At 38.9% G+C, this 21,190-nt stretch overlaps 1 protein-coding gene and 1 long non-coding RNA gene across 2 annotated transcripts in view; one reads left to right on the top strand and one right to left on the bottom strand.

Annotated features, from left to right (window-relative positions):
- LOC127448379 (E3 ubiquitin-protein ligase HECW2-like) overlaps window positions 1-21,190 on the bottom strand; it is a 36,954-nt gene that overhangs the window by 6,729 nt on the left and 9,035 nt on the right. The window contains exons 3-24 of the mRNA XM_051710854.1: window positions 19,288-19,395; window positions 19,053-19,147; window positions 18,426-18,495; window positions 17,652-17,821; window positions 16,147-16,289; window positions 15,810-15,910; window positions 14,591-15,342; window positions 10,660-10,981; window positions 10,213-10,311; window positions 9,819-9,969; window positions 6,682-6,785; window positions 6,399-6,523; window positions 6,132-6,317; window positions 5,479-5,613; window positions 4,992-5,073; window positions 4,821-4,917; window positions 3,765-3,848; window positions 3,411-3,499; window positions 3,019-3,139; window positions 849-962; window positions 361-513; window positions 179-277 (exon numbers count right to left, since the gene is read on the bottom strand). Of these exons, the coding sequence (XP_051566814.1) occupies window positions 179-277; window positions 361-513; window positions 849-962; window positions 3,019-3,139; window positions 3,411-3,499; window positions 3,765-3,848; window positions 4,821-4,917; window positions 4,992-5,073; window positions 5,479-5,613; window positions 6,132-6,317; window positions 6,399-6,523; window positions 6,682-6,785; window positions 9,819-9,969; window positions 10,213-10,311; window positions 10,660-10,981; window positions 14,591-15,342; window positions 15,810-15,910; window positions 16,147-16,289; window positions 17,652-17,821; window positions 18,426-18,495; window positions 19,053-19,147; window positions 19,288-19,395 (3,400 nt within the window). The remainder of the gene's footprint in view (window positions 1-178; window positions 278-360; window positions 514-848; window positions 963-3,018; window positions 3,140-3,410; window positions 3,500-3,764; window positions 3,849-4,820; window positions 4,918-4,991; window positions 5,074-5,478; window positions 5,614-6,131; window positions 6,318-6,398; window positions 6,524-6,681; window positions 6,786-9,818; window positions 9,970-10,212; window positions 10,312-10,659; window positions 10,982-14,590; window positions 15,343-15,809; window positions 15,911-16,146; window positions 16,290-17,651; window positions 17,822-18,425; window positions 18,496-19,052; window positions 19,148-19,287; window positions 19,396-21,190) is intronic.
- LOC127448398 (uncharacterized) lies at window positions 3,496-6,527 on the top strand. The gene is made up of 3 exons (XR_007898521.1): window positions 3,496-3,561; window positions 4,998-5,099; window positions 6,401-6,527. It is a non-coding gene; the product is annotated as an uncharacterized LOC127448398 (long non-coding RNA).

Here is a 21,190-nt window from a genome sequence, read left to right as displayed (position 1 = left end):
CTTGCATTGACTGGACCTACAGAGCTGAGATATTCTTTTTTAAATCTTCATATGTGTTCTGCAGAAGAAAGAAAGTCATACACATCTGGGATGGCATGAGGGTGAGTAAATGATGAGAGGTAAACTATTCCTTTAAATGAAGCAAATACGGATCACCCTTACTAATGTAAAGACTTACATGCGAAGAAGTCCTTTGTAGAAGGGTCGTGTGAAGAATGCATCCAACAGGTACTGATGAATTAGAGTAAGACCCAGAATGCGTCCACTGAACCGGAACCTGAGGAACACAAGATTACAGTCTAAAAATACTTCAGACTTGGCATGACAGAAATTAAATCCATCCATTGATGGGCTCCTTACCACTCATGATGGTTGTCCACAAACGCTGACATGGGGCTGATCTGTACAGTGTAAGTGTCATTAGCAGAGTATTCAAATAGACCATAATATGGATTAAAGAGCTCTCGGGAAACCAGGAAGAAGAACTCTCTGGATGGGCCGCTATAGTCCAATCTGAAAAGCAATAGACAGTAAATACAAATATAAAGCAGAGACAATTTTAGATCAATGCACACATAAAATATTCTGCATACCAAACATCATTTTTACTGTGATGTGGTTGCAGCACTTATATTTACGCTGTAAAATGACAGAACTACAGGAGCATCTTATTCACAGGGATGAAGAATGCTAAATTAAACAAGGATTTTCATAAATGATTTAAAAGAAATTGCTCTCACAAAAAAAGCAATTTCTAGCCGATGAGCATAACTACAAAATGTACATTCACAAAACAAACTTCAGTTACTTTTTTTAGTTCACTATCACACAGAATAAAATATACAGACCCTTCTTCTCCCACAAAGCTGATGTAAAGCTTGCTTCTCTGGAGATCTTTGCGGGAATAGCACATTATCTGGTTGAAAGCATCCTCCAGCAGGTGATCTCTTCTAATTATCAACCTGGAAAGGGAATATTAGGAAACCACATAGCAGAGAATCTGAAGAACAGATGAATGTAGCCATATCAGAAGTGGTTCCATATCTTAATTCTTAAAATTCTTGACATTAAGCATAATACATAACATGATGTAGGACACATTTGCCGAGGGAGGGAGGGATGGATGGATGGATGGATGGTGCTGAGTTCGGCTTTCTGTGTCATTATTCAAAACTGTTTGCATACAATTGACCAATGTATGTTGTTGTTGCCTTCTACCCTGATTACGATATATTATGCTAATATTGCTTTTGTATCTCCATAAAATGTGTAATTTCTCCATAAAACAGTTTAACCACGAATAAAACTTGGCTTAAATAAATGTGACTGGTGGCAGACATTGGCTGTGAACGAAAACACTCGTTAAATCATTCTCTTTGTAGTAAATGGTACTAATAGGGAGCGATTGCAGACTGTTCTAAAGGGAACTAATCAGTTGATTACAGTCACCTGTGATTGGTCAATGACGCGCTGCAGACGTGGAAAGATCAAACATTTTTAATCGCAGCGTGTGCCGCAAACAGTCCTGCATGACAATGTGATTTAATTCTCCTAAACGGGCTTGACAAGCAGAGGTGTCCACATTTAGACACCCAGCACTTCTTTCCCAATCCCAAAATGAATAGGGAACTCACGGTTACCACATATCCCGTGTTTACAAGCTACTTATATACAGTTTTTCGTTCTATGACCCTGCTCAATTAAAACCTGGATCATATCTGCCTGCACATGACATTTAATCTGTAACTACTGGTTTCAGATTTCGCGATGCATTGTAATCGTTAGGTAGAGAATCGTAATCGAATCGCTGTCAGAGTGAATTGTCACACCACTACTATCAAACAATCATTGTCCTAACCCTGTCTGCCAACCATAATCCATGCCTTAAATCAGAGAGAAATAACAGGCTGATAAGAATGCTAAGCCCCTAAACCCTCAACTTTGATTGGTTGATAGGAATGTTGTTCAAGGACAAAGGATGCTGATTCAGGCACATGTCCTATGTGGGTAAATCACATTCTGCTTAAAGGAATAGTTCACCCCAAAAAGAAAATTCTCACTTCATTTACTCACCCTCATGCCATCCCAGATGTGTAAGATTTTGTTTCATCTGCAGAACACAAAGATTTTTAGAAGAACATTTCAGCTATGTTGGCACATTCAATGCAAGTGAATGGTGACCAGAATTTTTAAGCTCCAAAAAGCAGCATAAAATAATCCATACTCCAGTGGTTAAATCCATGTCTTCAGAAGCAAATATGTTAGATGTCTTCAGAATATGATAGGTGTGGGTGAGAAACAGATCAATATTAAAGTCCTTTTTTCCTACAAATTCTCCTCCCTGTCCAAGTAGGTGGTGATATGCACAAAGAATGCAAATCACCAAAAACAAAAAGAAAACTCTTAGGAGAGAAGGGAGTGCATATCAATTACTCTTATGCTGCCTTTATGTGCTTTTTTGAGCTTCAAAGTTCTGTTCACCATTCACTTACATTGTATGGACCTACATATTATTCTAAAAATCTTTGTGTTCAGTAGAGTTATACACATCTGGGATGGTATGAGGGTGAGTAAATGATGAGAGAATTTTCATTTTTGGGTGAACTATTCCTATAATACACTAACAAATTCATTAGACATAATTGCACATTGACAATAACCAATAAGCCCCAATTAATGAAAGCAATATCAAGAAGAGTTCTCTCTACCCTGCTGAACAGACCAGCTTCGACCAGCATACATTTCCATGGTGGTCCAGGCTGGTTTATGCTGGTTAGTGCTGGTATGGTGATGGTCTAGCTGGTGGAGAAGCATAATCATGACGTTCACCAGCGAAAAATGCTGGTCAACCAGCATGGTGAAGCTGGAAGTTGACCAAGGAAGTCTTGCTGGTTAAGCTAGTGAAGAAACCTGGTGGGGACACCAGCACACCAGCATCCAAAACACAACAAATGTTGTTGACCAGCAATGCTGGTCTTTTCAACAGGGTACTTTAAATGTCTTGGAGCTGGAACTCACTTCACTTTTCCTGGACCCTGTCCGTAGCCCTTGGTCTCCAGTTTTCGGTAAAAGTTTCTTAGTTTGGCCTCAAAATCACGCTTGTAGGGTGCAGGGGCTCGAGCATTTGCCCGAGATGTACCTGTGAGTAAGAGAGGGTGTGAATGGCAAGACAAGGGAAGAGAACAACACCTGGTAGATCTATACACAATGTAAATCTCGTCTAACATTTAAATATCTGTTTTAAAACACATGCATGATCAGATGAACATACAGATTAGTCTACTGGGCCTTCCACTTTCATTAGCTCATTAGAAGTCTTAGAATGGAGGACACAAGACAGGAAAATAGTGGGTAAGAAGGAGAGAGGGAGGAATTATTAGGATGTGAGTCAGGGTCATGTGACCTCTCACCAGGGGAGCTCTGTGGGGAGGCATGACAGTAGCTGGAGAGCAGCAAGGCATTGGGCGGCACATACGACATCACTTCCTCTTCAAACAGGCTGCAAGGAGAGAGGGCCGTGTAACAGGGATGTGTATTCAAACTCGAATTAGGCTTCCAAAGGTATGCCATCATAGAGCATGTGCACTGCTGAGTTGCTAATTTTTCTCATTTGGTTGAGTTTCTTTTAAATATGAATAGTAAAAACACACGCAACTAATGCATGCGTGACATTTCAGGCAAAGGAAAACAGGCCAGCACACAGTCAGCTTTAATTAAACAGGGTGCAAAAGTTACACACTCACGAATACAGTACACCCACTAACCTAAGTAACATAACCAGGTCTGCATCGCTAGACAGACGGGCCAACCCAGATGGCCCCTCATTGCGGATGAATTGAACCTTCTCCCTGGAAACACAGCCAAGCATATGTATGGAAAACTTTAGTATTCAGCTCATTTAGCATGAAAGCTTTAAAAATGGTAAATAAGTGTAGCACAAACTCTCAAACAGCATTTAATGTCAAAACATTTAAAGACAATTTGTATTGTAAACACATACACAGCACACAGCTTCATGTAATTATGCGAATGTGTATTTTAAGCTTCATTCAAGTATTAAAGGGATAGTTCACCCAAAAAGAAAAATTCTCATCATTTACTCACCCTCATGTCATCCCAGATGTGCATTACTTCCTTCTGCAGAAGACAAATTATGATTTTTGACGAATATTTCAGCTCTGTTGGTCCATATAATACAAGTGAATGGGTGCCAAAATTGTGATGCTCCAAAAAGCACATAAAGACATCATAAAAGTAATCCATACGACTCAAGTGTTTTAATCCATATCTTTAGAAGTGATACGATAAGTGTGGGTGAGAAACAGATCAATATTTAAGTCCTTTTTTGCTAGAAATGCTTCTTTCTGCCCAGTAGGAGGTGGTATGCATGAAGAATGTGAATCACTAAAGAAGAAGAATGTGAAAGTTAAAGTGGAGAATGACTGAGCAGGGAGGAGAGTTTATAGTAAAAAAGGACTTCAATGTTGTTCTGTTTCTCACCCACACCCATCATATCACTTCTGAAGACATTGATTTAACCATTGGAGTCTTATGGATTACTTTAACACAGTCTTGTTTGATTTTTGGAGCTTCAAAATTTTGGCTCCCATTCACTTGCATTGTATGGACTTATAGAGCTGAAATATTCTTCTAAAAATCTTTGTTTGTATTCAGCAGTAGAAAGAAGGTCCTACACAAGTGTGAGTGAATGATGAGAGAATTTTCATTTTTGGATGAACTATTCCTTTAAATAAGTTTGCCTGGCTGACAAAGTAATACATTTGTAACAGGACAACATACATGTTGTCAGGAAAACATACCTAAGGGAGTGGTTTCTCACGAGCTCTGGCTGTCTCTCTTGTAGAATCTCAAAAATGTTGGGTTGTCGTAGAAAGGCGACAATCTTTTCATTATAGGCTGTAAAAACACAGATGTTTTAAAGTGTTTCTGTGTGCATGCGCTTATATGTCACTGTTTGTGCATGTACTCACCCACAGGCACCAAATCCTGGTACTGACTGTTTCTTGACCGGCCCTGGACAGTTGGACTCGGGGAGCGTGAGTCATCTGCTACCTGAAACATCAGAGAAGGCTTAACAGGTTTTTATCCCAAAATTAGAGCCATTTTGCAATTAGAAAAAAGTACCATGGTATTCCTATGTTTTCTGGACATGTAACCATCGTAATATGTTTTTTAGTGATAGTAATATCATGGAATTTTTTGAAGTATCTTGTAAAACCATTTAAATACCATGGCATACTGTATGAGTATGGTTCATTCAGTACCATGATATATATTAAAGTACCATGGTATTACCATCTGACATCATCACTGTACCAGCAAAAATGGACAAGATTTTAAAAACATGAGCAGCAGACCTCAACATTTTCAATGTTCAGCTCTAATGCTGTTTGAACTCTGTTATGTATACAGAAATAGAGCTGTGGCAGAGAGTAGATAACAGGGGTGAGTTCTGACCTCTCCTGCACTGTGACTGCGCTGGCGGGAAAGGTGCTGTCGGTGGACTAGCAGGCCACTGGACCGAGAGTTCTGTAAGGGCAACCGTGGGTCAATAAATGTTGTGGCACGACAGTTATGATCCACGAAGAAAGGCTGTGGTGCAAAGACACATAGACAGGGAAAGTCTAACCATAGAGCTACATAAAACATCTGCAGGCAGGCCAAAAGAATAACAAGACAAGCATCTGTTGGTTGTTTGTTTCCTGTCAGAGACACAAATTTGGTCTTACAAAGACAAGCAGATGGACACTTCTGATTTAAAAAGAACATCATATCTTCAAATCTTAGATGGTTTAACATGATCTAGGTGGTATGCCAGCCTGGCCAAACTGGTTTAACTGGTTGGCCAGCCGGTCACCAATCCTGATCAGATGACAAGTCCCCAAAATCCCTTAAAACCAGCAAACAGACCAGCCTGAACAGGCTGGGAGACCAGCTAAGACCAGCAAACCATCTTAGGCTGGTTTAAGCTGTTTTTTTTTTAACAGGGATACATGAAACACAAACACCTTCAAACTTTTTTGTGTTTTTCATTCCCACAAATACTCATTTGGACATCTAAGACAGAACATGTGCAGAGTTCCAGAAGGAGAAAATGCACACACACAAACCTTGCCAGTGTGGTCATGTTTCATTTCCCAGCCCCGTGGCAGCTCCAGTTGCTTGTTGGAGAACAGATTGAGAAAGTTGACAAGGTCTCGGTTGTGCTGGTAACGCTCAAAATGCTGTGCGTCCCGCCGCACTTTACTGATCATGTGCTTCAGACAAGTGTTACTTGTGAACATGCGATAGGCACTCTGAAGAGAAACAAAGAGATCAAATCAGGAAAGGTGTACATGTAAGCACTGATAGCTGTGTCTGTTTTTGCTTTGGCTTACAGGATTAGAATGCAGAACAGAGAAGAATTCGGGACTCGAGAGGAACTTTGCACCAGGAGACTGAAGCAGCAAAGCCAGACGAGAACGTGAGCTGGTGTGACCCATGAAGCTGTCCCTACGATATTCTGCACAAAGAGGACAAACACCTCTCAAAGATATCTTTTTTTTATTTTTTATTTTTTTATTTGACCCTGCCACAGTTCTCAAATTATGTTCATCTCACCATAAAGTTCATCCACTTTATCACTATCATCTTTTGTCTTGATTTTGATTGAAAGCTTACCACAGATGGAGTGAGGCAGCAGGTCAGTCTCTTCAGGAGGGGGATCATCCACTCTCTGCTCCTCAGACCTCTCACTGGTCATCGTCCTTCGAATACTTTGATACCTGTCAGAGGAAAATGACCAAAAACACACATAGAACTGTATCAAATTGTCTATTACTTTTATGAAACCTATGTGTGTTTTTGTGTGCTTAAGTTTTAAAGTAAGGATCTCTCCACTGCTATTGTATGGAAATCAGCAATCACAATATTCCTTAAATATGGCAGGGGCAATTTGCACTAAGTGTAAACAGCACAAAAAGCATCTTCTTTGCACTAAGTGCAAATAGTGTTAGATGCTACTTTTCACACCAGTGCAAATAATGTCAGATAATATTTGCATTCCTAATAAAATGCTAACATACAATATACGAGCATAAATGTAGCATATTTATTGTGTTTATTTAGTCCCACTGACACCCTACACCAACCCCTACCCCTAAACCTAACCCTAAAATTCCCTTGCAAAAATTAAACATGGTTACTATATCAACACCATATTATGGTTAATTGCCTTAAAACTATGGCTTTTGCCAAAAAAACATTGTTACTACGTAGTACAACCATGGTTAATTTTACCCGGATTAAACCTTTCTCTAAACTCCCTGACCTTCACCAAGACCAAATCACTGCGAAGAAATCAACCTTTATATATATACAGGTGCATCTCAATAAATTAGAATGTCGTGGAAAAGTTCATTTATTTCAGTAATCCAACTCAAACTGTGAAACTCGTGTATTAAATAAATTCAATGCACACAGACTTAAGTAGTTTAAGTCTTTGGTTCTTTTAATTGTGATGATTTTGGCTCACATTTAACAAAAACCCACCAATTCACTATCTCAAAAAATTAGAATATTTTGACATGCCAATCAGCTAATCAACTCAAAACACCTGCAAAGGTTTCCTGAGCCTTCAAAATGGTCTCTCAGTTTGGTTCACTAGTCTACACAATCATGGGGAAGACTGCTGATCTGACAGTTGTCCAGAAGACAATCATTGACACCCTTCACAAGGAGGGTAAGCCACAAACATTCATTGCCAAAGAAGCTGGCTGTTCACAGAGTGCTGTATCCAAGCATGTTAACAGAAAGTTGAGTGGAAGGAAAAAGTGTGGAAGAAAAAGATGCACAACCAACCGAGAGAACCGCAGCCTTATGATTGTCAAGCAAAATCGATTCAAGAATTTGGGTGAACTTCACAAGGAATGGACTGAGGCTGGGGTCAAGGCATCAAGAGCCACCACACACAGACGTGTCAAGGAATTTGGCTACAGTTGTTGTATTCCTCTTGTTAAGCCACTCCTGAACCACAGACAACGTCAGAGGCGTCTTACCTGGGCTAAGGAGAAGAAGAACTGGACTGTTGCCCAGTGTTCCAAAGTCCTCTTTTCAGATGAGAGCAAGTTTTGTATTTCATTTGGAAACCAAGGTCCTAGAGTCTGGAGGAAGGGTGGAGAAGTTCATAGCCCAAGTTGCTTGAAGTCCAGTGTTAAGTTTCCACAGTCTGTGATGATTTGGGGTGCAATGTCATCTGCTGGTGTTGGTCCATTGTGTTTTTTGAAAACCAAAGTCACTGCACCCGTTTACCAAGAAATTTTGGAGCACTTCATGCTTCCTTCTGCTGACCAGCTTTTTAAAGATGCTGATTTCATTTTCCAGCAGGATTTGGCACCTACCCACACTGCCAAAAGCACCAAAAGTTGGTTAAATGACCATGGTGTTGGTGTGCTTGACTGGCCAGCAAACTCACCAGACCTGAACCCCATAGAGAATCTATGGGGTATTGTCAAGAGGAAAATAAGAAACAAGAGACCAAAAAATGCAGATGAGCTGAAGGCCACTGTCAAAGAAACCTGGGCTTCCATACCACCTCAGCAGTGCCACAAACTGATCACCTCCATGCCACGCCAAATTGAGGCAGTAATTAAAGCAAAAGGAGCCCCTACCAAGTATTGAGTACATATACAGTAAATGAACATACTTTCCAGAAGGCCAACAATTCACTAAAATGTTTTTTTATTGGTCTTATGATGTATTCTAATTTTTTGAGATAGTGAATTGGTGGGTTTTTGTTAAATGTGAGCCAAAATCATCACAATTAAAAGAACCAAAGACTTAAACTACTTCAGTCTGTGTGCATTGAATTTATTTAATACACGAGTTTCACAATTTGAGTTGAATTACTGAAATAAATGAACTTTTCCACGACATTCTAATTTATTGAGATGCACCTGTATATGTTTTTTTTTTTATTTTTTATTTTTTTTATTAATTATTAGTAGTAGTATTAAAGGAAATATTAATAGTGTAGACAGGAAACAGGATGGGAAAAAGTAGGAAAAAAGGCAGATTCAAAACCCTGGGTCTACCACATTAGAAAAAAAAAACACTTCCACACCAATGTTACACCCCACACCACTGCAGCGACACTAGGGCCACAGTTTGTCTTCTATTTCTTTGTTTCCACTAGACTATTGGAGTGCAAATATCCACGCTGTGTGGCAGGTGCCATTTACACCAAGTGCAAAAAATCACTCTGTTAAAATATCTCCTTTTGTGTTCCACACAAGAAAGAAAATCATACAAGTTTAGAACGACATGAGGGCGAGTAAACAACGACAAAATTGTCATTTTTTTTTGGTGAACTATTCCTTTAATTTCCTTCAGTGAAATGTTAAGTGCCCAGTGAAAAATTCTCAAGCAAAAAATTATATTTATGGATTAAATAGCAAATATTTAAAGCTGCACAAATTAATTTTTTACTATTAATTTTTTTTTAAACCAAGAGAAAATATCATATCAGTGGCCTAGAAAAAAGCTGTTTTATTCTGCATAACTCATGTTGAGATCAAATGACCAGCCAAGTACTATTGAGTATAAAGTTCCAGACCTTAATCATATCAGCCAGCAAAATATAAACAAATTTTTTTTACTTAGTGCACCTTTAAATTTCTAGTAAAACAAGAGGATGGACAGCAAACACCTGCTTTACTTCTGAATACCACAATGTGAAATGAAGCAAAAGTGTCCTCTCAATCTGTAGTGTGATTCGAAGCTTTGTAATATGCTAGAAAATTCCAGGTTTGAGGTATAACCTGCGGTTGAGCTGTTCCATCTGCAGTATGGAGCTGGAGCGGGTCAGACCTTGTGGGGCGGGTGGGCCAGTGGGTCTCTGCCATGTGGTGGTACGGTTCACATGATCCACAAAAAAGATACGGCCATGACTGTCAATACGAGCCTCCCAGTCTGAGAAAAGAGAGAAGAGAAATGAGCATATAGAGTACGGTGTGACGGTGCCTGATTATGTTTTAATTGACAATTCTAGCTAAAGCCAAGATGGCATTAATTTGGTGAAATTGGCTTTATATATATATATATATATATATATATATATATATAAACACAAAGCAAAGTGCTATACATAAACAAAGGTAAATGTCATGGAAGTGCATGCAGACGTACAAAAACACATCCAGTACACACACTCACTGGGAGGTAAGGGCTCGTCCACACGCTGGTATCGGTGGATGTCTTGTCTTACTGATGGCAGAGAGGGAACACACTGATCTCCATTTATCTGAGGGATACCTGCACAATATTTAAACAGCATCATGCCAGTGCTACAAAAACACTTTTTATTTAAAGAGACTGCTGTCACTTCTGTCCAACTTATGTTTGATTTCATATCACTGTCTATGAGTCAGGTTAGGAATGAGACTGAATCATTAAGCAAAAAATAAAACTTTACTTTTTACTTTTATGTATTTGGCAGACGCTTTTATCCAAAGGAACTAACAGTGCATTCAAGCTACACATTTTATCAAATGCGTTCCCTGGAAATTTAACCCATGACCTCAGCATTGCTAGTACCATGCTCTACAAGTTAAACTAAAGGAACACAAGGAGCAAAAATGGTCAAACACCAGCAGCATCTACCTGATTCTGTGTCTGTAACAAAGGTCTCAGAATCCACAGATTCTCCATCCCCTGATGGCATTAACTCCTCCTCTTCCTCGTCCTCCTGTGAAACACCAGCCATCGCTTCCAGGCTCCACCTCCTGGACATTGTGTCCTCTGTCACATCTTCACATTCCTCCTCCTCATTGGCTGATGGTTCTGGTTGTGGCATGCCCCCCACTAGCTCATTGGTTGGAGGAGGTTCCCCACCAGTCTCTGCAACCTCATAAGTTGTGGGTGGATCATCTGAAAGATCTCCTCCCCCTGGGTCAATGGCTGCCTCTGCCCCCTGTTCTGTCTCCTGTAAAGAAGTTAATGGAGAAAGATTGTTACCAGTGTTATTACTGTTAACAAACCCTAAATGAAAGATAAATAAAACAAATGTAATTAACTTAAATAAAAATGAAAACAGTTGAAAAACTAAAACTATCTAGTTTTAGATTTTGAGATACAGTACATTGGAGTTAAAATCTTCAAACAACCCGTCTTCCTACACACTGTTAAACATATTTAAATTACACCAGTTCACATATAAATTTTGGCAGCACTATCATACTAAAACCAATATATATATATATATATATATATATATATATATATATATATATATATATATATATATAAACACTGAAAAAGAAACTAATGAAAAAGGATTTTAATATTAAACCCTCCTCCTCCCCAGCATCACCTGTCTAGATCTGCTTCAAGGAGACTGTATGTATATCTTGCAGCAGCATGTCCTATGTATGTCTAATTGTGCAGAAGCAGCAGCATGTCTTACATGCTCAAACACAGCATGTCTGTTTATGTTCTACAAGAAGCAAATCTTCGTACTTGCTCTCCAGTAGCTGCAGCGCAAGTAGATCTAGTCCACCAAGACCAAACCTACCATGTCATATACATTATAAAGGCCTGTTCACACCAAATCCGTGACAATTTTGACAGAAGGTCTATTTACACAGAGTCTGTTAAAAATGAAACTAAAAAGTATTTCACTCCTATATAGTAGTGCTGTTGCTGTTCTCCAAACATTGGCTTAACTCCAACTTCCTAAAATTGAACATGGATAAAATTGAGATCGTTATTATTGGAACACCAACACTTACGAAAAAAAATTCCTTATGACTTTGGTTGTAATATTGATGACACTTTCATTAAACCATTCAACACTGTAAAAAAATGTAGGTATCATCTTTGATCCCTCCCACACTTTTGAAGCTCATATTAAATCTGTATCTAAAATTGCCTTTTCACCTTTGCCGCATTGCTCGACTTCGTCCCTTTATCAGTCTCAAAGACGCCGAAACACTGGTTCATGCATTTATATCCTCACGTCTTGACTATTGCAATGCCCTCTTCATTGGTTTACCTGCTAACTCTATTGCTAGGTTGCAATATATTCAAAATTCACATACCAAGCGCTCCGCTCATATTACTCCATTCCTGTTTGAACTTCACTGGTTACCAGTTTTGTTTCGCATCAAATATAAACTAATCCTGCTTTCTTTTAAATCACTTCATGGTCTGGCACCTCACTATCTTAGTGAATTGCTTCTCCCCTACAACCCGAACCGCTCGCTTACGTCTTCTGGGTCCGGACACCTTTCTGTCCCTAGATCTCACCTCTCTACTATGGGTGGCAGGTCATTCAGCATAGTAGCACCCAATATATGGAATTCACTCCCCGACTCTTCGCAGCATCTCTTCTGTCTCTGAGTTTAAATCTCAACTTAAAATGTTTTTGTTTTCTCAGTGTTATTTATCTTAATGTGTTATGTATTCACTCTCAGTGACTGTGCTATCTGAACTGCTATTGTGACTGTTCTTTGTTGTGTATTATTGTGTTACTATTGTAAAGTGTCCATGAGCTCTGGAAAAGGCGCTATATAAATTAAGATTATTATTATTATTTATACCAGTCTCCTGCCAGCACTCTTCAGCTGTTAGAGATTAATATATTGAATGCTGTTAAAGCATTTAATTACCTAATTTGGCATAACCATTTCATTATGTTCTTTCAATGGTGTTGATGCATTTTGAGGAGTATATAATCTGTGTTTTGTATGCGAGTGAGATGAGTAAAGAGTGCTGTTGCATAAATTATATGTCCTATTTATATTTGTACATGTATTTATCTACGAGTATCTTCCAAACTGACTCCTGAAGCCAACTTCTCTTTTTGTAATGCCTGGATTAATGCCTGGATAATATAACACAAGGTACATTGATATAAATACACGTGGAATAATGTACATTAAAGGGATAGTTCATCCAAAAATGAAAATTCTCTCATGATTTACTCACCCTCCTGGCATCCCAGATGTGTATGACTTTCTTTCTTCTGCAGAACACAAATAAAGGTTTTTAGAAGAATTTCTCAGATCTGTAGGTCCTCAAAATCCAAGTGAATTGCGGCCAAAATTTGGAAGTTCCAAAATCCACATGAAGGGAGCATAAAAGTAATCCATATGACTCCAGTGGTTAAATCCATGTGTTCAGACACGATATGATAGGTGTGGGTGAGAAACAGATCAATATTTAAGTCATTTATTATCATAAATTCCCCTCCCTGCCCAGTAGGAGGCGATATGCATGAAGACTGTGAATCACCAAAAACAGAAGAGAATGTCAAAGTGAAAGTAAACTGGAGACTGACTGAGCAGGGCGGAGAATTTATGATAAAAATTAAAAAGGGACTTAAATATTGATGTTTCTAACCCACACCTATCATATTGCTTCTGAAGATACGGATTTAACGAGTTGTCTGGAGTACTTCTATATTGCCTTATGTGGACTTTGGAGCTTCAGAATTCTGGCACCCATTCACTTGCATTGTATGGATTTTACAGAGCTGAAATATTCTCCTAAAATCTTCGTTTGTGTTCTGCAGAAGAAGGAAAGTCATACACATCTAGAATGGCATGAGGGTGAGTAAATTATGAGAGAATTTTCATTTTTGGGTGAACTAATCCTTTAAGAATAACAGGTATATTGTAAAATATGATGCATAATATTAAAAGAACATAAAAGAATACCCTGGCTCACAGTCTTTTCTTTATTAAATTTATTGCAATACTTTGTTATATTGCACTTGCAATAAAAATAGCAGTGTGGTTCTGCAATTCGTTTGTCTACAGTAAAACATTTAATTTAAAGTGTAGTTTCAGGGATTTTACTACAAGCTTAGTGCAAACGAATTTCCAAACCTCACTGCTATCTTTAATGGCATGAGAATATAACAGGCACACTGATATATACATTTAATAATGTACATTAAGAAAAAACACCATAAGCAGACTGGGTTCATGAACTGCAACTATTTATTTTTATTTTAAGTATATAATTTTCGGGTTTATGTATCAGCTGCACGTCCAGTGCTGGTGTTTGCCAGTTGATTAGTTCCACCAACACACAGGATTAAGCAGCTTCAGAAACTCTGGAAAAAATGACAAAAAGCTCTTCGCTCACTGGTCAGTCAGTTTTCATCGCAGTCCGAAAAAAAGAAATAAATAAATAAAATCGGAACATTCTCCATAAAAAAAAAAAAACCCTCGGATTGTCAGCAGACGATTTTTCGGACCCGATGTGAACGGTGCCATCAGAATGCATTGTTACCGCTCAAAAGCTCGTTCGGAACAAACATTCGTATCGAAAAAACGGGTTTGGTGTGAACAGGCCTTAACACCTTAAATTTCTTCAGAGAGTTGTCATGACTGAACTAAACTAAACTGGAATTACCTATTGAAATAAAATAGAAATAAAAACTAAATTAAAAATTTAACTATAACAGCCATATAAATCACTATCTTCATCTCTCTGAAGTTTTATGAACATCAAACTTGTCAGCTCTAGTGAAAGAGCCAGAGGAACATACTTATAGAATTTCCCTCTCAATAAATCAGCAACTGACCTGAGAGGCAGATAAAGGGACTGGGCAGCTGTCAGATGCCATTGAGGAGATATCGACTTCAGTTGCCAGCTCCTCACTGGGTGCCAGCCCCTCTTCCTCCTCCTCCTCCTCTACCTCCACTTCCTGCTCCTCTTGCCTCTCCAGCAGGCTGGCGGTTTCCACCTCAGGTACTACTGAACTTGGCATCACCTCTGGCTCTAGAGCCACCTCAGTCTCTATTTCAGACTCCAGCCCAGTCTCTCTGGGAGGTTCCTCTACAGTTCCTTCAAGCACAGTTTTTTTAATTTCCACCAGTGATTTTGTGGGTTTTTGTTGAGTTTTTGGGGCACCATTAATCATTGGTAGTGTGGCCTCCGTAGCAGCTGACCTCTCTTCTTCTTCATCTGAGTCGATGTGCAGCATAGCACTAAGGCGTGTGTAAGTGGGAAAACTGGAGCGCAGTTTGGGAGAAGCTGCCCCAAGAGGCCTCTCTCCCGGGCCCTTAGGGGCCTCAATGGCATCAAGCTGCTCACTGAAGGAACCTTGGAGCAGGTCAGGGGAAGAAGGGGCCTCATCATCCAGAGTGGCACCATAAATCTCTGTGTCTGGAGAGGGTATGCTGCTCACTTCATTTCTGTGGCAACCCAGGGAGCCTGTGGGGGAAGGGCCTGCTGATGAGACAGGGAGAGGATGAGGCAGTTCTTCATCATCTGAAGGGGTTCCAGGAGCTCCATTGAGGGCTGCTGCCCCGAGAATCGTCTCGGGGGAAACATCTATGAAATGAGACATATAGGTACAAGTCATTGCAAAAAGAAAAAATGTCAGTGTAATTTAGAATTTGACTTGGGCAGAATATCTCAAAAGTTCTTATTGGACAGCTTTGTTTTAAGCCCAAATCATCAACATGGGGCATTTACATTTTATTAGTGAACTAACCAATGCTAATAATGTCAAATTATTCAGCCTAGTCAATATCTTGGTCTATTACAGCATGTTCATTTTGGAGACACTCTTATCCAAAGTGACTCACTGTATAAATCTAGAATAAACAAACATATATGGTTAGTCATAAGAACCCAACAATGTTAGCAGTGCCACGATTTCAAATGGTGATTAGGAGTATATAATTTTCAATTGTAAATTGATGAATGTCCTCTGTTTTCTTGCAGTAGCTTTGTGGTAGTTTTTAGCTGAGCCAGCATGTGTATGTGTGTGTGTAAGTGTATGAGTATGATCTCACCATCTTGGTCCATCGATGTGACATCCACTTTAAAGTGCATTTGACCACTCACATGATCAGTGGGCAAACGTCGACATAGAGAGAAGCTCAGAGATTGGTTCCTGTAGCCATATAAACACACATATAATCATGCAAAGTTTCTGATGAATTATGTTATATGACAATTAGCAGTGTTTACTGTCTCTTCTAAGATATTAAAAGAAGAATCAGCAACAAAAGTTTGTTTTCACACATTGCCACTGTTTGTGTCCATCAAAACAACTCATTGAGTTGATGTCCATTAAAATAGAAAATATGGTGTGGTTGTGACCAGATGTGATGTTGCCATGGTGCTCACCCTGACGCGTGTCTTTCCAGCAGCATTTGCACCGGCATGTTCAGCTGACCCAGGAAGCGCTTAATAATTGGTCGACTTTTAGCAAACTTGTCCTTGACCTCAATCACCAAGACATCTGTCATCAGAGCCACAAAAGTATGTTTCTACATAGAAAAACGAAGAGAACAAGAGTCAGAAAATAACTTTGAGATGTTTCTTAAGATGAACATGAACATCTTGGTCTGAATTCTTTTAGCATGTTTATTTGAGTGTGAGTACTTGTTACACTGGTGGCCAAAAGTTTGGAATAATGTACAGATTCAGCTGTTTTGGAAGGAAATTGGTACTTTAATTCACCAAAGTGGCATTCACTTGATCACAAAGTATAGTCAGGACATTACTGATGTAAAAAACAGCACCATCACTATTTGAAAAAAGTCATTTTTGATCAAATCTAGGCAGGCCCCATTTCTAGCAGCCATCAATCCAACACCTTAGCCTTGAGTAATCATGCTAAATTGCTATTTTTGTACTAGAAAATCACTTGCCATTATATCAAACATAGCTATTTGGTTCATTAAATGAAGCTGAACATTGTCTTTGTGTTTGTTTTTGAGTTGTCACAGTATGCCATAGACTGGCATGTCTTAAGGTCAATATTAGGTCACAGATGGCAAAAAAGGAAAAGCTTTCTTTAGAAACTCGTCAGTCAATCATTGTTTTGAGGAATGAAGGCTATACAATGCTTGAAATTGCCAAAAAACTTAAGATTTCATACAAAGCTGTACTCTAAAGTCTTGAAAGACAAAGGACAACTGGCTCTAACAAAGACAGAAAGAGATGTGGAAGGCCAGATGTACAACTAAACAAGAGGATAAGTACATCAGAGTCGCTAGTTTGAGAAGACACCTCACATGTCCTCAGCTGACAGCTTCATTGAATTCTATCTGCTCAACACCAGTTTCATGTACAACAGTAAAGAGAAGACTCAGGGGTGCTGGCCTTATGGGAAAAAAATACAAAGAAAAAGCCACTTCTGAAACAGAAAAAAAACAAAAAAACAAAAGGTTAGAGTGGGCAAAGAAACACAGACATTGGACAACAGATAATTGGAAAAGAGTGTTATGGATCTTAACCCGATTGAGCTTTTGTTGGATCAGCTAGACTGTAAGGTGCATGAGAAGTGCCCGACAAGACAGCCACATCTATGACAAGTGCTACAGGAAGCGTGGGGTGAGTATCTGGACAAACTGACAGCTAGAATGCCAAGGATTTGCAAAGCTGTCATTGCTGCACGTGGAGGATATTTTTCATGAGAACTCTTTGAAGTAGTTTAAGTAGTTCTGAATTTTTTTTTTCAAATTGTAATAGTAATTTTTCACGATATTAATGTCCTGACTATACACTGTGATCAGTTGAATGCCACTTTGGTGAATAAAAGTACCAATTTCTTTCAATAAGATCTAAATCTGTACATTATTCCAAACTTTTGGCCGCCAGTATATATGTGTGTGTCTATGTGTCACCTCTCCATGCCACACAGGGTTAGTAGTGTTAGTTGTAATGCCAGATCTTCGCTCTTGTCCATGATGGGAAAAAGTCGGAAAGCAACTTCTCTTGCCTGGATGAATACTCATCTTTAGATATGGGTCTGGGTTAAAAAACATCCCCTTCTTCAGCCCTACAGCACGGATATCTAACACAAATGATAATCAAATTAATAATAAAAAATATAATATACAGCACATTTATGGAGCAGGATACTATCATTATTAATCACTGTCCACTATTTGGATAATATAAAATAAGTGGTCCTCAAATGGTTTTACATTGATGTCAGCTGGTGACCAGAAAAAGTATCAATATTGTTTCTTATGCAAAAGTAAACTAAAATGTCCTTGGTCAACACTGACATTTTTTTATATTTACTTTTTTCGAGAATTAGGGCAAGTCATCATGCAACCTGTCTCTGCTGGCCAGATGAATTGAACTGGATACATGGCCTTTGACATAAACCAATGAATATATAGGAAGCATTTTCTCCTCCCATTTAAAAGTACATTATGCTCTTTTCTATTTTGCTAACCTAAATATACATGATTATATGGTAAGATGCACTATAGTATTATTAGCATTTAGCATTCTTTTTCGACCCTTTCAGAACAAGTGCTTGGGTCGCAACCCACCAGTTGAGAACCACTGGTTTAAATCATTGATAGTTACTCGAAAAGTCTATTCCTCTCTTTTTCTCTGCCTGAACACACACACACACACACACACTCTCTCTCTCTCTCTCTCACCTGACAGGGTAAAGCTGACCAGTTTTCGACTGCTGTCTGAAGCTTGTTGTCCCTCACCTTGACCATCAGCCTAAAAGATACACTGATATCAGCCACTACAGACAGATTTCCAGGAAAATTAATATGCTGCCCTGCTGTACTGCATCACTTATATGACACAATTCACAATACAGCCAGGAAGCACATATGGAGTTCCGTCCCTCAAATTACATGATAAATTGCCTGCAGTTACAGGAACTAAGACATGTCCGACCCCCAACCACACAGATGTGAGGTTGCATCAAATAGTAATTTACCACGTCAATGTGTAACCTTTAACAATGATACCCTGGCCTGAAGTGAACAAGACAGTTACAGTAGCATATATTATATACTCACAGCATATATACTAGCATACTCTACAGTATATACCTGCTAGAAAGGACAAGCAATATGATACAAAAATGATCATATACATTCAATATTGTATAGAAATTATAATCAAGTATTCAAGTTCATAGGTAATGTTTGAAATAACATACCACATATAATGACATACAACTACAATTTTGTGTATATGCATAGAAAACTTTAACCAGATTACATACTACATGTGGCAAAATGTACTGTTGGCACACACATACTGACCAAGGCTCTGGGGTTCTTGACTGTGATACAGGGAGTTGTGGCTCTCAACGCACCGCTTACTCCATGATAGTATTTAAAACAGATCCTTGTCTCAGCTAGAATAAAGATAAACCGAAGAGTGCCATCATAAATGAATGCAATAACTAAAATTTCAATATTTTGGTCAGATCACTGATCCTTTTTAAATATTTTAGAACATAAAGCTTGAGAACAGCTGTTGGCTGCTGTCACAAACCTTCCAGGAAATATGGTCCTGCCTCCAGCCTCCAGACGATCTGACCACATTGTGTACCATTAACTCCACGGTTCTTGCAGTCCCACATATTTGATGGACAGGTCTCATCTAAAGAAAAGGGTAATCATAAAGTACATTACCTGGCTTTGTTTTTGAGTGTGCATATTTTTAGTTTTTTTTGTTATAAACAATTTTATTGATTCCAAAAATAAAACATACAAACACAACATAAAAAATGGAATCAATTATTAACATTATAACCCCCCCACATGTACATGTAGTACTGTGGTCACCAACAATTAAATCATCAAAATAAAATAAATACAAAAAATACATAAAAAAACAAGATATACATTCAAACAAAATCAATAAAACACATACCCAACTAAACTACAACCCCCCCCCCCCCCCCTTAACAAACAAATCCCTTTTCCCCGCCTTCTAAAAAACATCTCCTCAAACGCCGCCACCTCGCCCATCTCCCCGCACCATTCCCTAAATGAGGGTGCCCCAGCCGACTTCCATCCCCCGAGGATGATATTTTTACCAATCATGACTCCAGCTAGGACCCAACTTTTTAAATAACTGTCCCCAGTGTCCAGAGTCATCCCATCACCCAGGATACAGAGTCTGGGGCTAAATGAAAGTTCAGTGTTCAACACCTCACTCAAAGTTCTGAACCCTCAACCAGTTACTGGTCAGTATGCCGTCAAAGCCAAAGCTTCGGATTTAGACCAATTAACTCTGTATCCCGAAAATTTAGAAAGGAATTAATAATTCTGTGGAGGCAAGGCATAGATCTAGTGGGGTTGGAGATGAATAATAAAATATAATCTGCGTACAGCAAAAGCTTATGTGCCACTCCTCCCGCCATCACCCCTGGAAAATCATCCTCTTTTCTTATCGCAGCTGCTAATGGTTTCAGGGCAAGACAGAACAATAATGGGGACAGAGGGCAACCCTGCCGGGTGCCCCTATCCAGAGTAAAATAATCTGAAATTAATCCATTTGTTTGTACCGCCGCTACCGAGTGTCAGTAAAGTAATTTAACCCGAACCCGTATATTTCCAAAATCTTAAAAAGATAATCCCATTCTACCATATCAAATGCCTTTTCGGCGTCAAGTGAGATGGCAGCAACCGGAGACTGATCATTTGCTACTGACCACATGATATTGATGAGACGCCTGATGTTATCAGAAGAGCTACTGCCCTGAATAAACCCCACCTGATCTATATGTATAAGAGATGTCATAACTTAATCAGTTAGCCAAAATTTTTTGCCAAAATTTTTACATCTAGCTGGATCAGGGAAATTGGACGGTAACTCTTACACTCGCTTGGATCTTTGTCCTTTTTAAGAATCAGACTGATCCGGGCTTGTGTCTTGGTTGGGGGAAGCTTTCCATTCTTTAATGATTCTGTATAAACTTCTAACAAAAGTGGAGCCAGTTCTGTAGCATAAGATCTAACAAATTCAGCGGCAAAGCTGTCTGGCCCGGGAGCCTTGCCTGTAGGTAAGGACTTAATTACCTCATCAAGCTCCTCCAAGGTTATCTCAGAATCAAGAGAATTTTTTTGCTCAGTCATCAATTTAGGGAGAATTAATGGTTCCACAAAGTTTCTAATATATTCATAAGTAGATGAAGATGTGGAACTGTAAAGATCAATATAGAATTCTTTAAAAGCATTGTTAATATCAATGGCTGAGGTAAACATTTCACCACCAGCAGATTTCACTGAGGGAATGGTAGACAAAGACTCTCTCTGCTTTATATATCTAGCCAAAAGTTTTCCTGCTTTGTCACCCGACTCAAAGTATGACTGTCTTGCCCTGAATAACCAAAACTCTACTTTTCGCGACAAAATAGTATTATATCTATATTTCAGTTGGGTCAGTTCTC

This window comes from Myxocyprinus asiaticus, chromosome 11 (genome assembly GCF_019703515.2).
Source record: "Myxocyprinus asiaticus isolate MX2 ecotype Aquarium Trade chromosome 11, UBuf_Myxa_2, whole genome shotgun sequence".
NCBI lineage: Eukaryota > Metazoa > Chordata > Actinopteri > Cypriniformes > Catostomidae > Myxocyprinus > Myxocyprinus asiaticus.
The sequence above is the reverse complement of the archived record's forward strand: the minus strand, read 5'-3'. Positions and strand labels throughout refer to the sequence as shown.